Consider the following 13,236-nt stretch of genomic DNA (forward strand, 5'->3'; position numbering starts at 1 on the left):
GAGGGGTGGGGTGGGTTGGGGGTGAGGGCTTTCTAAATAGATGGAGGACCCCCCAAAGATGCCTTCAGTGAGACAATGGGCTGGAGAAGATGAGGAGAGAAAGGAGAAAACTGAGGAGGATCTTCTCAATCCTGACCCACATTATGGTGGGCTTTGGCTGGGAACGTGTTTGAATATTTATTACAAATAGATAATGCCTATGCCTCTTGTACAGTGGATTGGGGGAGTTTCCCTTTGCGCCAAGCCAAATCCTGTGGTGGGAAGGTGGCCAACCTGCATTATGCCAGTGTGGAGGAATTAGTTTAGACAGTGGAGCTGAGAGGCTTGGACCGACTTGTTTGTGTGTGTGTGTGTGTGTGTGTGTGTGTGTGTGTGTGTGTATTTGTCCGCGCGTGCACGAGTGTGTGCGTGTGTCACTGTAAGACATTGTTCAACAAGCTCTAAATCTCATGACAGTGTGTGTGTGTTTATGTGTGTGAGAGGCCTCTAAAGCCTCTGAAAGGCTTGGAATCTTGAATTAATACAATTGCTTTTGTGTCTCTCTTGGCTGATGAAACAGTCTCCAGCTTTGAGACCGAAAACATGCAGAGGGACACAGAGAGACAGAGGAGAAGCAGAAGGGGAGAGATAACACGTATAAAAGTAAGTGTGTGTGTGTGTGTGTGTGTGTGTGTGTGTGTGTGTGTGTGTGTGTGGGCTGTATTTCACTTCTGTGGATGCCGACATGTGAAAGCGACATCAGGGTTCTGCATCTTATCGCAGGAGCTGACGGTTCAATTAACAGGACAAGTGTGTGTGTCACTACAGTTTATCCCAGTCAGGCCTGCGTGCGTGTGTGTAGGTGTAGAGGGGTGTGTGTGTGTGTGTGGGGTGGGTGCTAAGGACAAGACCCTTAAATGTGCCTTTCACTCTTCATCTCTGCATCTCTCCTCTCTTCCGCATCTCTTTCTTCCCTTCCAGCTATAAGTGACTGTTCAGATATTAATTACACTGTCATAGTTTCCTGTGTGGCACACACTCAAATTAACTTGTTGATTTGTGGATTTTCTATCTGACTCCAATCATGCAGGAGTTTTGAAGATAAAACGGGCAGGAATATTGAACACAATATACTTCTATTATTTGAGTAAATGATTTTCATATATGCCCTCTTAAATAATGAAGCACAGTATTATGAGTTATAGCAAATTACTGTAGACCCCTGAGGGTCTCCTGAATGCACTTTAAGAAGCACTGTACGAGGCTATCAAGGTTTCACAAAGGGAATTCTGTACCCACTGATAATGCACATCGCCATTAAAAGGATAAATAAGCAATGTGCAGAAAACATATTACTACACAATCAAATAGTCTCAAATAGGGATGCAGTATTGAAGCAACCGGGTTACGTGTGATGCATTGAAACAACATTGTGTGGGTCTGTATGCATCTGAAGATCCACTCTTGCATATAAGAAAGCTGCATGTAATTGCAGCTGCAGTGATTTGACCGTGTGTGTGTGTGTGTGTAGGTTCTAGTTGGTGCCTAGCTCTACACCTGTGTGTGCATGTGTGCTTGTCCGTGTATCACCAGAGGGTAAAGCACTTAAGCAGTGTGAGCCTGAGTCCAAACAGCTGTGAGCAGAGGCGGGCAGTGGGCCTTTAAATGACTAGAGACCTGAGATAGAGCCACAGGGAGAGCACACCACTGAAATATACATGTCACTTGACCAGAGAGAGAAAGAGTGTTAAAGGGAATCGGTGAGAGCACCTCAGTGGTCAGCCTGAAAGAGAGAAAGAGGAAGAAAGAAAGAAAAGAGAAAGAAGAAATCAAGAAAGAAAACTCTCCAAAGCACTTATCTAATGTTTGTGAACAGCTCTGTGGTCAGTCTGCGATTTTTCCTCTATGGAGACTGTCGGGGTCCGCCTTGGTCCACTCCCCAGTCAGCCACTCCCGCTGGACTGGGGAGGCCATTACGACTCCCTGCTTCTCCTCCACCACAGGCCACAGCACTTGCCTGTCTTCCATATATATGGTAATAACGTGTGTGACAGTGGGGGCAGGATGGCTGGATGGCAGAGTGTGTGTGTGTGTGTGTGTGTGTGTGATGGAGATGTAGGGAGGGGCTGATGGACAAGGAAGTAGGGGTGCAAGCTCTGGGGTCAACCACATGCTTTAATATCTGTCATGAACCAGTCCTGTGTGTGTGTGTGTGTGTGTGTGTGTGTGTGTGTGTGTGTGTGTGTGTGTGTAAGTAAACACAGGGGTTGGAACAGGGCAAGAACAATGCAGAAATTAACAGAGACGAAGTTAGAAGTAGCAAAGAAGATGTGGAAGTGGAAATAAAGAGGACAGGAAGGAAAGAAGAGTTTAGGAAAGACAAAGGAAAGAAGGAAGGAAGGCAGAAGAAGAGGAAACCCGGAAGCTTTTATTTATGTGGCAACAAATGTGAATTCAGCTTGTCGAACTTGGTGGGATTTTGATAGTCTAGAATTACTTATAGACACAGTGCCTGTGTTTATGACTGACTATAACATTTATGAGGGTCACAGAGTGGACAGAGGGTGGTAGGAGGCATGGCTGTTTGTGTGTGTGTGTGTGTGTGTGTGTGTGTGTGTGTGTGTGTGTGTGTGAGAGAGAGAGGTGGTATGTGTCCCAATGGCCAACCAGATATTCATAGAATTCCACTTGGATGGTCACAAGGCTTCTCCTCGCCCCTATTGGGCAGCCAGCCGAGAAAACGGCAGAAGCACCAATACATCCTGAATTCCGACCAGATACCAGCTGGAAGTTTCTGATCAACCTTTGGTGTTTGAGGTGAACTGATCGAGGACCAAGTTGTACTAAGGTATAGAATGAGAATAGAATGAGAAGCAGATCGCTGCTTGGGGCACTTGTTTGATAAGAGAAAAAAAACATAAAAATGTGTTTGCGACACTCGGGAACACATTTTTCAGCTCATGCACCGGAAGTCATTCACTCTCAGCTAGCGTGGTCACACTGGAAAGGCCAGCGTGTGTGCAGTTCGAGTAATTAGGCTGTTAAAGCCTTTTTGAGCATTAATTGACTGGATTTTTTTTTCTCCCCTGAATGAACTGGAAGAATTTACCCGACGCAGTAAGAATATTTCAACTACCATCAAGAATTTTTTTTAAAGAAATAGAGACTGATGCTGAATTGAGAAAATAAAACTTATGGAAAATACTTCCACAGACAGAAAGCTGAAATATTCCATTGACAGCTTTCTTGCAAACTTGTCGAAAAATAACACTTTAGTGATATCAGAGACAGGAATTTGAAAAGCAGATGTGATTGCTAATTAAAAACTTCAGGAATTAAATGTTATTTCCTAAGCTGTGGATTTTTTTTTTTTTTAAACATTCATGAAGTCGTGCTCGTTATTGACGAAGAAACCTTGTTAGCCAGCTTTCAAACCACAAAAACATGCGCACACACACAGATATGTTACATTTCTTCTTTCTTACCTTGGTTTTATTTGGTGGCGGGGAGCTGCGGACCTTGTCACTCTGTGAATGTGTGTTGGTGGGTGGCGAGTGCGTGCCCAGGTTGGCTTGGGGAGGAAGGCTGCCTCCATGCTGCTTGGCCCCAGGGGAAACCTGCATGGCTGCTAGCTGAGCAGCATACAACTGCTGCAAGGTCAGAGAGAGACAGGTAGAGAGACAGGGACGGGAGGGGGAGACAGGATAGAGGCAAGAGTTGGGTCGGTGGGACAGCAAGAAAGGGAGAAGAGAGGGGGTAAAAAGAGAGGGGAGGAGGAGGAGAAAAAAAGGAGAAGAAAGGATGACATGAATAAATGAATAGTCAAGACCACAAAAAAAAAAAAGAAAAGAAAAGAAAAAGGCGGCTAAAAAGCTCTGGAAGAAGAGGCCATTAGTGGCCCGGCCTCTGTTTGTGTGACAGAAAGATAGAGTGGGACATCTCCACTGTCAGCCCCCCTCCCACCCCATGGGAGAAGCGCTAACAGCCTCTCTGACAGGCCTCAAGACGGCCATGTCCCCTCCAGGTGCATCGTGGGAGAAAGGCAAACACTCTGCCTATCGAGGTCACGATGGCGAGCCCAGCTCTTGCTCAAGGTAAAAAAAAAAAAAAAAGGTGATGATGGAGAAGGAGAGAAATTTGTGACGCTACATGCCAGATGGGACATGCCAGGAGTGTCTAGTGGCCCTGTGATGTTTTTAATGCGTCGACAATAAGATGCAAAAACAGACGCAAATGTCGTGAAATAGGTTTAAAATAAAGATAAATTGATTCAATAACTACAGTAGGAGGCAAAAAAAACCAAAACACTGTTTTCGTTATTCTTATTTATGTATTTAATTAATTTCCAATTAAATAAAAGCATTATGGTGTGAGCTGCGATGGTGCGAACATACTCTGGGATATTTATGCAATAGCATTGTATCACACAAAACAGTCTCTGGCCAGTATTTCCACAGCAACAGACACAGCATAATATTCACAACTTGGACGAAGCTTCAATATTCATAAATGCCTCTTTCTGTCTTTCTGCTCAAAATCATCCCGCAAAGCTCAATTACTTTCATGTTGGCTAATACAAATCTCTAAGACGCTGGTTTTGTGTTCCTCTGAATTGTTAGTGCTTCCTCTGAAGAGCAACATAATGGTTGTTTTTGCACGAAGTAACTGATGTGTTGTTTTTCTTTTCTTTTCTTTTTTTGAATAGTTATAATTGTTATTATTTATTTCTGGTGGAATATTTTTCTGGAAGAAGACCATCCTTTTTTTTTTTTTAGTTTAACTTCCGTCCTTCTGTTGGTGCTTGGCTGCCGGCCACCGGCGTCAAACAAAGGCCTGTTTATGCAAATGGACAAGGAAGAGATGCTGTCACTGCTGTTTCTCTCTCTCTGTCCATTTGTACCTCACTCTATCTCGCTTGACAGCCACATTAGCTCCTTCTCCTCTTTGCTATCTTAAAGTAAGACATTTATCTCTTTACCAAGGGGGAAAAAAACAGAGACATTCAAACTGTTGGCGTGCGCGCACACACACACACACACACACACACTTGCACAGCGGCATACTTTTTGGAAGAATCTCATATTTGAATATGAAATAATCTCTTCATGACTGCCATTCATTCAAATAGTACAATATTTACTGTCCAACAATTCAACAGCAACGCAAAAGCATGTTTTCTACGACAGTTCTCTCTATCTTTTTCTATTACTTTTATTGATTTTCTAAACTTGTAATTTCACTCTAAAACAGATACCTGCCATTCCAAGAATTGCATTCAGAGGTAAAATAAATAAATAAATCAAAAATACTGTGAAAAGTAACTTCATCCCTGATAAACACTTTGGAGTTATGGAGGGAAAAAAAGGGCAATCCACATTTTTCACTGACTGTTGAGAGCCTTGCCCCCCCCCCACTCACTCTAAAGTGTAAGGCTCTCACACTTTACTGTTTGCTCCTGAGTAGTCTCTTGTAAGTGTAAAATACACATAAGCAAGTATTTCTTCTCTGATGAGTATCTGTATAGATTTCTCAAACATGAGTGAAGTGCATGATTGAGGTACATAATGTGCACTGGATGTATTGCTGCTGCTGTGAGTTCCATGGACGCGGCACAGTTGACCAGCTCGCTGAGATCAGATCAGCCGGTGCTTGTTCATTGCTCTTCAATTAGCTGTACTGTAGCTCCTGCAAAGGAGGGGAAGGCGGGTGGTGTGGGGGTGGACTTCCAGCCGAGCATGAAAACCCCTCACCCCCCCCCCTTCCCTGCTAGCCAAACCCCCCCGGCGAGTGGACCACAGGCGGTGTGTCTGTGTGTGTATGTGTGTCCTGCCATATTCGGACCAGTGGTTCAAAGGCCTCTTTATTTACGGAGTGAATTGAGTTCCATTACAAGGCCAGCTCCCGTCACTCAAAGCCTGCTCAATGGGCCGGCGAGCAATGACACACACACACACACACACACGGTACAGAGGGCAGAGGCACTGTGGAGCGTGCCCAGAGCGTAGCCACAACGACATACATGTCAACAAACAGGAAGTGACAGCGCAAAGCCCCCTGGGGTGACTAGAGGAGTGAACACACACACAGATTGGGGAGGGGGTGCAATTGCAGGATGAGACTAAGGAATTTGAAATGTCACTCACAACCCAGGCACACTGCTGAGCTGTACAGCCCTTCCCTATTTATGTCCCTAATCCCTTAATGTGAAACAAGCAATATGTCAATAGAATTTTTACATGTGTGTCTGTGTGTGTGTCTGTGTGTAGCCCGACCTCTACTGACATCAGGTGGGGAGGTGATGGGAGACTGCTGGTGTTCTCTGACTGAAAAAACATGGGGTCACTCTGTGGTATTAGTAGTACTGACACTATCTTGTGTGCATCTTCCCTGACACACACAATAAGCTGTGTCCATTCTCTTGTTTTGCTGTTTCTCTTGTCAGCTTAGTCACTGGGGATCTGTGTGTGTCTGTGAATCTTGGTCAATAATCTGCAGCCTTAGACAGATTACAAGCTTGCCTCATCTTTGTTGTCCGAGTACGCGGGCGCCTCAGAGCGGTCTGAGCTCTATTGTTTACGTGGACATGAGGACTATTGTATAGATCTTAATGGATTCTTCTCTGTCTATCTAAGCGTGTTTTTTTCACCCCCACTTGTGGGTTGTTTTGGTACTTAGAGGCAAAAAAAAGAAGACAAGCCTCGGTAAAACTGATAATGAGTCAGAAGCGTCTGACACAAACGCTGTCCGATCTTTACGTCTTATCAACCTCTTCTTCGATTTTGCTTTCGAGCCTTTGTTCTTGTTTGGAAACCTATGTGAGATTGAACTACAATAAACTGAATAAAAACAACCCACACAGAGAGATTACTTCACCACAATATAGTGGTCAAGTTTAAATAAAATAACTACAATGCTTTCTTTAAACCTTGACAGCAAACATCTCAAGTATTTTGGCTATTTCTTTTTCTTTGTGCTCTCTTTAAAGTATTGAATAGAACGAAATAACCAATATTTAGCTTTTACTTTAACATCGCTGGGTTACTTAAAGTGAAAAATTTCTCAACAATGCAGTCTATACTTTATTTTGTAATTTCACCAGAATTTAAAGCCGGAATATAAAAACTGCCGCTCAAAGTACGTGGGACTTATACACCAAAATGTTTCTATGAACTCTATTTTCTATAAAAATCTATTTTTCTCTTAAGGGTTCAGAAGTTTTATCTGCTATCCCTGCTGCTCACGGGCTCACAGTGCAATCTCAAAAATAAATCTCTCAGCACCTCCAACACTGAAGCATCTGAGAAAACTGCTGTGTTGCTATCTGTCTTCCTTCCAGATAAGGTTTTGTAGAAAAAAAACGACTTGCGCGATTGATTTCTCGTTTACCTCTCTCATCTGTTCCTCTTTCCCCCTCCCCTCCTCCCTCTAACCGCCTATCCGTTGTTCGTCCATCTATGTCTCCGGTGTACAGTGCGGTAATCCAGGACAATATGTTCCAACATCTGCCTCTCCATATGATGCCTGACCCATGCCATTGACCCTCTTTATACCACGCCGCACACACACACTTTGTTGCGCACAAACACACTTTATTCCAGTGCTTACCTCCGTTCCCTCATCTCTTTTTCTCTCTGTTTATCCTTTCAGCTGATCATCCTCTGGTACTTTTGCCTTTTCATCGTTACCTCAAATCTCTCTCTCTCCCTCACCAGGATAAGTGGATTTTCTTTTCATTTTTCAATTCTCTGTCTGTCCTTCTCAGTCCATTTGTGTGATGTGGATGATATCAATGATATCAAGGGTCAATAGGGAGCCAGATTAACATGCTCTAATGCACAATGTCACACTCATCCCACAGATTAAGATGCTAAATGCCAACCTTGTACACTCCAAAGCCTCCACTGCCTTGAAAAGCTTCTGTAGAGGATTCAGTGTTAAGCTTCTATTGACTTTAAGAGCCACTCTGTTGATTTCTATGGAGGACGGTTCAAACATAGAAAAAAAGCTTTAAAATCATTGAGTTTAATACATTTTTCTAAGAACTGCACTTATCTCGACACTGTGCTTTTGAAAGGTTTTCTTTCGGTCTTCTTTCTTTCTGTGTGCACATTGGATACACACAGATTAAGCCATTATTCCAAACTTGATTTCTTGCTTCGTATCTACAGTCTATCAGCTGCAAGGAACAAGATTCCAAATAGGACTGAGATTTCTGCGATGACAGAAATAAAAAAAAACTGGCACAAAAGAAGTTTCAGTCAGAATCACTTTAGTCAAAAGAAAAACATTATTTTTTTATCTGCGATTATTTATATTTGGCTGTAAGGCTGTACTCTGTTTAGAGCAGCAAAAGGACCCTCATACAGAACAGAGGAGGCATTAATGACCACAGATGAAGTCACACAGTGTGAACGGAGGAGCTGTGGTGGAGGTGGGTCGCAAAGCGGCTTCCAGTTGTGCAGGAAATGTGGGCAAGTTTAAGCAAATACTGCGCCCTGTGTAAACTTTGCCACTTGGATGCATAAAAATGTATAAAAACGGAGCTATCAGCTTATATGAGCTGACTGCCTGACAACTAACTTTATGCAGGATTGTGTCAAAGTAACATTCTTGTTCATATTATGGACTTTAAGGGAGAATTCATCAATTTAACAGTTCTCTAACTTTAAATTACAAATATGTTTGTTTTTTTACATTTTAGTGGGTTTGCAGAGTCCTATGTCACAGAAAATAGGACATAAAAGACAGAGGTGTTAGTTGATAACGTGCCAACAAAAGATTGTGGGGTTCTGTGTTTTGGCACTTGACAAGGAGTGGAGCCAAGGGGTATCCACAGCCACGACAGACTAAAAGCTGGCCACCCAAGACAACCAGTGGTGAAGCCTATTAGAGGCTACACTCATACTCATAAAACTAGAGTTACATAGAGTAACAGCTGAACAGTTTCTCTGTGGCTGTTGTTCCTACACAGACAGCTTAATAACACAACTGCCCAGTTAGGCTACAGCTCTCCTCTAACAGCTTTATCAGCAATAAAAAAAAAAAAATCACATTAGCAACTGCTCAAAGTGTGAGCTACATAGAGAAGCTTAATATATGAGTGTATTTAAAGGAAGTATTCATGCCTGCATAGGCAAATAAGTGAGTGAGCAAAAAAAAAAAATCCTGCACCTATACACTGGAAAAGGAAGAATATCCATAGCTCAGACTATACTGCTTACAGTTTCATCAATGCAAGCTGCTTGTACAGGAGCCGCTGCTGTTTTTAAACAATAACTTCAGTCATTTATTAGCAGAAAATTAAGAGGGATGTATAAAATTGCCAGGTATACTAATTTAAGCAAACTGAACCAGCAAGGTACCAAATGCAGTTTTTGATCCTATATTGTATCAGTGGGTGTATATAATATACCACTTTCCCCAAAGTGAGTCAGTCAGATGTGCTGTGATACCAAAGTTAACGACCTAAACCGGATCAATAGTGCTTAAGATAAGAAAGGCTCTTTATGGACTGTCAAAAAAGCCCTTTAACTCCTTTTCAAATCAAAATATATTGGATTTGAATTTAATTCAATTTGGACAACAAATATAGATTCTTCATATTGTTGAAGACTAAACCTTAGACCCCAGGCGCACGGGAAGTGTAGCATATGTGAGAAGCGTGTGTACAAACTGTAATCACTATGTTTGTGTGTGTGTGTGGTTCAAGTCCAGCCCACATGTTGAAATAACACACCCGTGGGCATGTCTGCATGTTCCCCTGAATGCACCTTAGTTTATTGTCCATTGTATCTGAAAATCTTTCATTTTCTGTCTTCATTTGTGTATGCGTGTCGGCTGAATGGGTTCACTCGTGTCTTCCCCGCCAAACCGCTGTGTTGCCGTGGCGACCCGGGGGCCGAGCTAACTGTCATGTCTCGTCTGGGCGACAGAAACACCTCCTTATCAAATGAGGGCGCAGAGACAATCCCAAAGGAAATCCATCCACATTGAGACATCTGTACTTGTGTTAGCCCTGGCAAATCCGTTTCTTTGTGACAAAGCCTTAATCTCAACGTGCGCCTGCGTTTGTGTGAGCGTGCATGTGGATGTGTATTTCTCTTGGAGGATTGGAAGAAAGAAATCTGACTGAGTGAGATGGGTTTTCCTTTTTTTTTTTTTTTTGCACTTGTTGTGTTCTTTTGCCCCTCCCTGCTTGTGTGTGTGTGTCCGATTGCAAGGTGGACAAAGCTGTTCGACTGGAGATTTTGAGTGAGTCTGAACACAGTCGAACATATGGACAGCTAGATTGAGGCAGTGATAACAGACAGAGAAAATTATTCTGGGGCTAAACACAAACGTACACACACACACACACACACAGGCGCGCAAGCAATAATGAAATCAGTGACGACAGCGGGGTCCGTTCTCCATGATAGAGTTACACAGCTATTCTATTCTCCCTGTAGTGTCTAGCATATGGAGCTGCACGTTTTGGCTGACAGGTGCAAATATATTACACACCCTCTGTCTGACCTTTAACCCATATTTTCTCATCATTCCCCTTGTGTGTAAGTGAAAAGACGTGGAGAACTACATGAAAACATGTGTGTCAAATGCAGCTGTTTCTCTCAGATGTACACAGGTGGCCAAGTGTACTGAGGGTGAGCCCTGCACTAGTGCTTAATGTGTTTCAGACAGGCAAGTGAGAGGATGCCAGTGCAAGCTCTTAACCCCTCTGAGAGGGGGGCCCAAAGCCGACGTGGATCTCTGAGTTCTAGTCGTGTGAGGGCAGACAGTGGTCAAGATTACATAAGTGGCCGCCATAGGGGCACCTATTTTACATACACACAGAGGAAAAGCACGAATCTCATCCTCCTTTTAAGCTGGATAACAGATGTCAGCTTGTTTTCCCACCTGTGTTTTACCTTTCCTATTTAACTCTCTCTCATCTCTGCCCTGCTTTCCACAGAGTCCCCTGAGGTGCATGTAGATGTAAGCTGCCCCTTAAATCCTGGGTTCAACTTTGTCATAGTTTCCTTTGTTTGGTCAACATCTCCGAAACAGATAAAATGAAGAATGATTGATTGAAGAATGATTTAATGCTTTGACTTCTGGTTTGTGATGCGAAAAGTTTTGGACACTTCATTTTAAAGGCATGCTTGAGTACAGTGATCCAAACCTATTCCTTAGGTTAGAAATATCCCTCTTTTGGTTTATTCAGAGCCTTCGGTAAAGTCTGTGCTGTAAAGGGAGATTGAAATGTCTTCAGCATCACCCCCAAATTACCTCTGACAGCCAATCTGAATATTTCTGTGCTCTGCTCTCCATGCCGGCTCCCACTGAACTGCATCAACCACATTTGCTCCCTATCACAGGACAAAGCCGAGGGCTACGCTTACATTTGTCACATCTCTCTGTTTGTGTGTGCTTTTCTTTCCTGAGCGCTGATCTTAAAGATCATGTTTTTGTGGGATCACTTTGGTGTCAACACTTTGGCTGAAAGTGACAGCTGCGCATCCCCCCCCTGTGGCTGTGTTTGTGGTCTTGTCTAGCTCAGTGAGCAGCAGAATGTGGTGTGAACACTGTCAGGGTTAGGGGAATTGTTCACAATGGCATCATCCCAGTGAGAAGAGAAACGTCTGTGATATATCTGAAGGTTTGTGGCTACTCCTGGAAGTCATTTTTATGTTTCTGGCCCCTACGTTTATTTCTGAGAGCTCAGCTGTAGGTGCTATAGCCTTACCTGGAGCTGTAGGGGTCCCAGACCTGGTGTGGCGGCAGCAGCAGCAGCCATCGTTGTGGGGATGAGCTGGAGAGGGTAGGGGTCACCTGAAGACAAGAATCACATTTTTTCTATATAAAATGAAATATCAAATTAAAAACAATGACTGCTTTCGAGCACTTTACACACCAATGGCACCTTATCCTCAATTTCTCCACCTCCCCCCTGTTAGACTAGGATGGCTCTGTGACCCCTTCTCCACCCACGTCTCCATTTTCCTCTCCTATCAGCCTCCATCTCTCTTGTTCACTCTTTCCCCTCATCCTTTTGTTTTTCTCCTCCCTCTCATCCCGCTTTAGTCTCTTGCTCCCTCTCTCCTCTCCCCCATAAACCCTCTCTCCCACCACCACCACCGCTGCCACCTGAGTCCCTTTCTGCAGCTGTTAAAGCCATCCTTTGTGTCCGCTGCCGGTAAGGCCCTAATGAAAAGCCTGATTGTGTGTCCTCCTCCTTAATACCCCCTGACAAAGAGCAGTGAGGTGAAGGGATTCTGATAAAGCCGGCCCCAGCACCGTAATTAAGAGCCGCGACTGCCGATTGCTGTTCTCCGCTCTCCCTTTTTCCCCCTCAACTGTCTGTTCTCCTGCTTTGTGGACACAGCGCTGCTTTCACTGCTCCCCTCACTCTTCTCCTTTGCTTCTTTCCTTCTTGGTGCCTTCTTCACAAGTTACTCGCTACCTCTCCATTTTGTCTCTTCCTTTCCTTCATCCCTCTCTCGCCCTTCTGTCAGGAGTGATAAATCAAGAGATAGATGGATGAACAGGGCGGAAGAGATGACAGAAGCGAGGTGGAGAAAGAAAGGGGAGAAAGGGGCGAGTTTGGATTATTAGTTAGTAAGTGCAGATAGGCTGCACTGTAATTACTCAGAGAGAGAGAAAGAAAGAAAAAGAGGGACAGAAAGGTCAGAGATAACAGGAAAGAGAAGGTGGAGGGTGAGGGATAGCAGCGAGAGGAGCAGAAGGGAGAAAAGAAGAGGATACGGTGTTTAATTATGGTCATATTGTGCAAACATGCTGGTTGAAAGCTCCGATGTGTATTTGAACTTGCTCTCTAACTAAAGAGGAGTTGGTGGACGAGATCGGGCTTTTGTGCTGATATCTAAATCCAGGAAACTTCTTTCATCTGAAGAAAACTTGAGAAGCTTCTCAGTGCTTGACCTTGCATTTCTGACCTGAACCTTGAGCACAGTGATCAGCCTCTTGGCTCTATCTATTGTGTGTATTTGCCCGTGTACGTTTTGTGTCCTAGCTTGGCACAAGCCAGACTTTCCTTACAACATATTTTCCCATATATCTTCACTCTTAAAAATAACACACACAAAAAAGAAAAAAAGAGGGTGAAAGCAAAGCTGAGACATTCCTTTGTCCAGTTGGGAAGGAGGGCAGGAGGGATTAAAGAATTATTTCAGGACTGTGTATTCTAGGAGATTGGTCTGTTCTCCTTGCTCCCTGGACAAACATGAGCCCAGTGGATATTTATGCTCCTCCTGGGGG

The 13,236-nt window shown here is 43.7% G+C and overlaps 1 protein-coding gene across 9 annotated transcripts in view; it reads right to left on the bottom strand.

Moving 5' to 3' along the window:
• sox5 (SRY-box transcription factor 5) overlaps positions 1–13,236 on the bottom strand; it is a 323,149-nt gene that overhangs the window by 15,591 nt on the left and 294,322 nt on the right. For all 9 annotated transcript variants that reach the window (XM_086268027.1, XM_086268031.1, XM_086268028.1 and 6 more), the window contains 2 exons: positions 11,705–11,790; positions 3,465–3,629 (listed from right to left, as the gene is read on the bottom strand). In XM_086268027.1, coding sequence (XP_086124153.1) covers positions 3,465–3,629; positions 11,705–11,790 — 251 coding nt within the window. The remainder of the gene's footprint in view (positions 1–3,464; positions 3,630–11,704; positions 11,791–13,236) is intronic.

This window comes from Aulonocara sp. 'chitande type north' Nkhata Bay, linkage group LG17, assembly GCF_057382095.1.
Source record: "Aulonocara sp. 'chitande type north' Nkhata Bay isolate Kocher_YH1m ecotype deep benthic linkage group LG17, A_spYH_male_GT1.1, whole genome shotgun sequence".
Taxonomy (NCBI): Eukaryota; Metazoa; Chordata; class Actinopteri; order Cichliformes; family Cichlidae; genus Aulonocara; species Aulonocara sp. 'chitande type north' Nkhata Bay.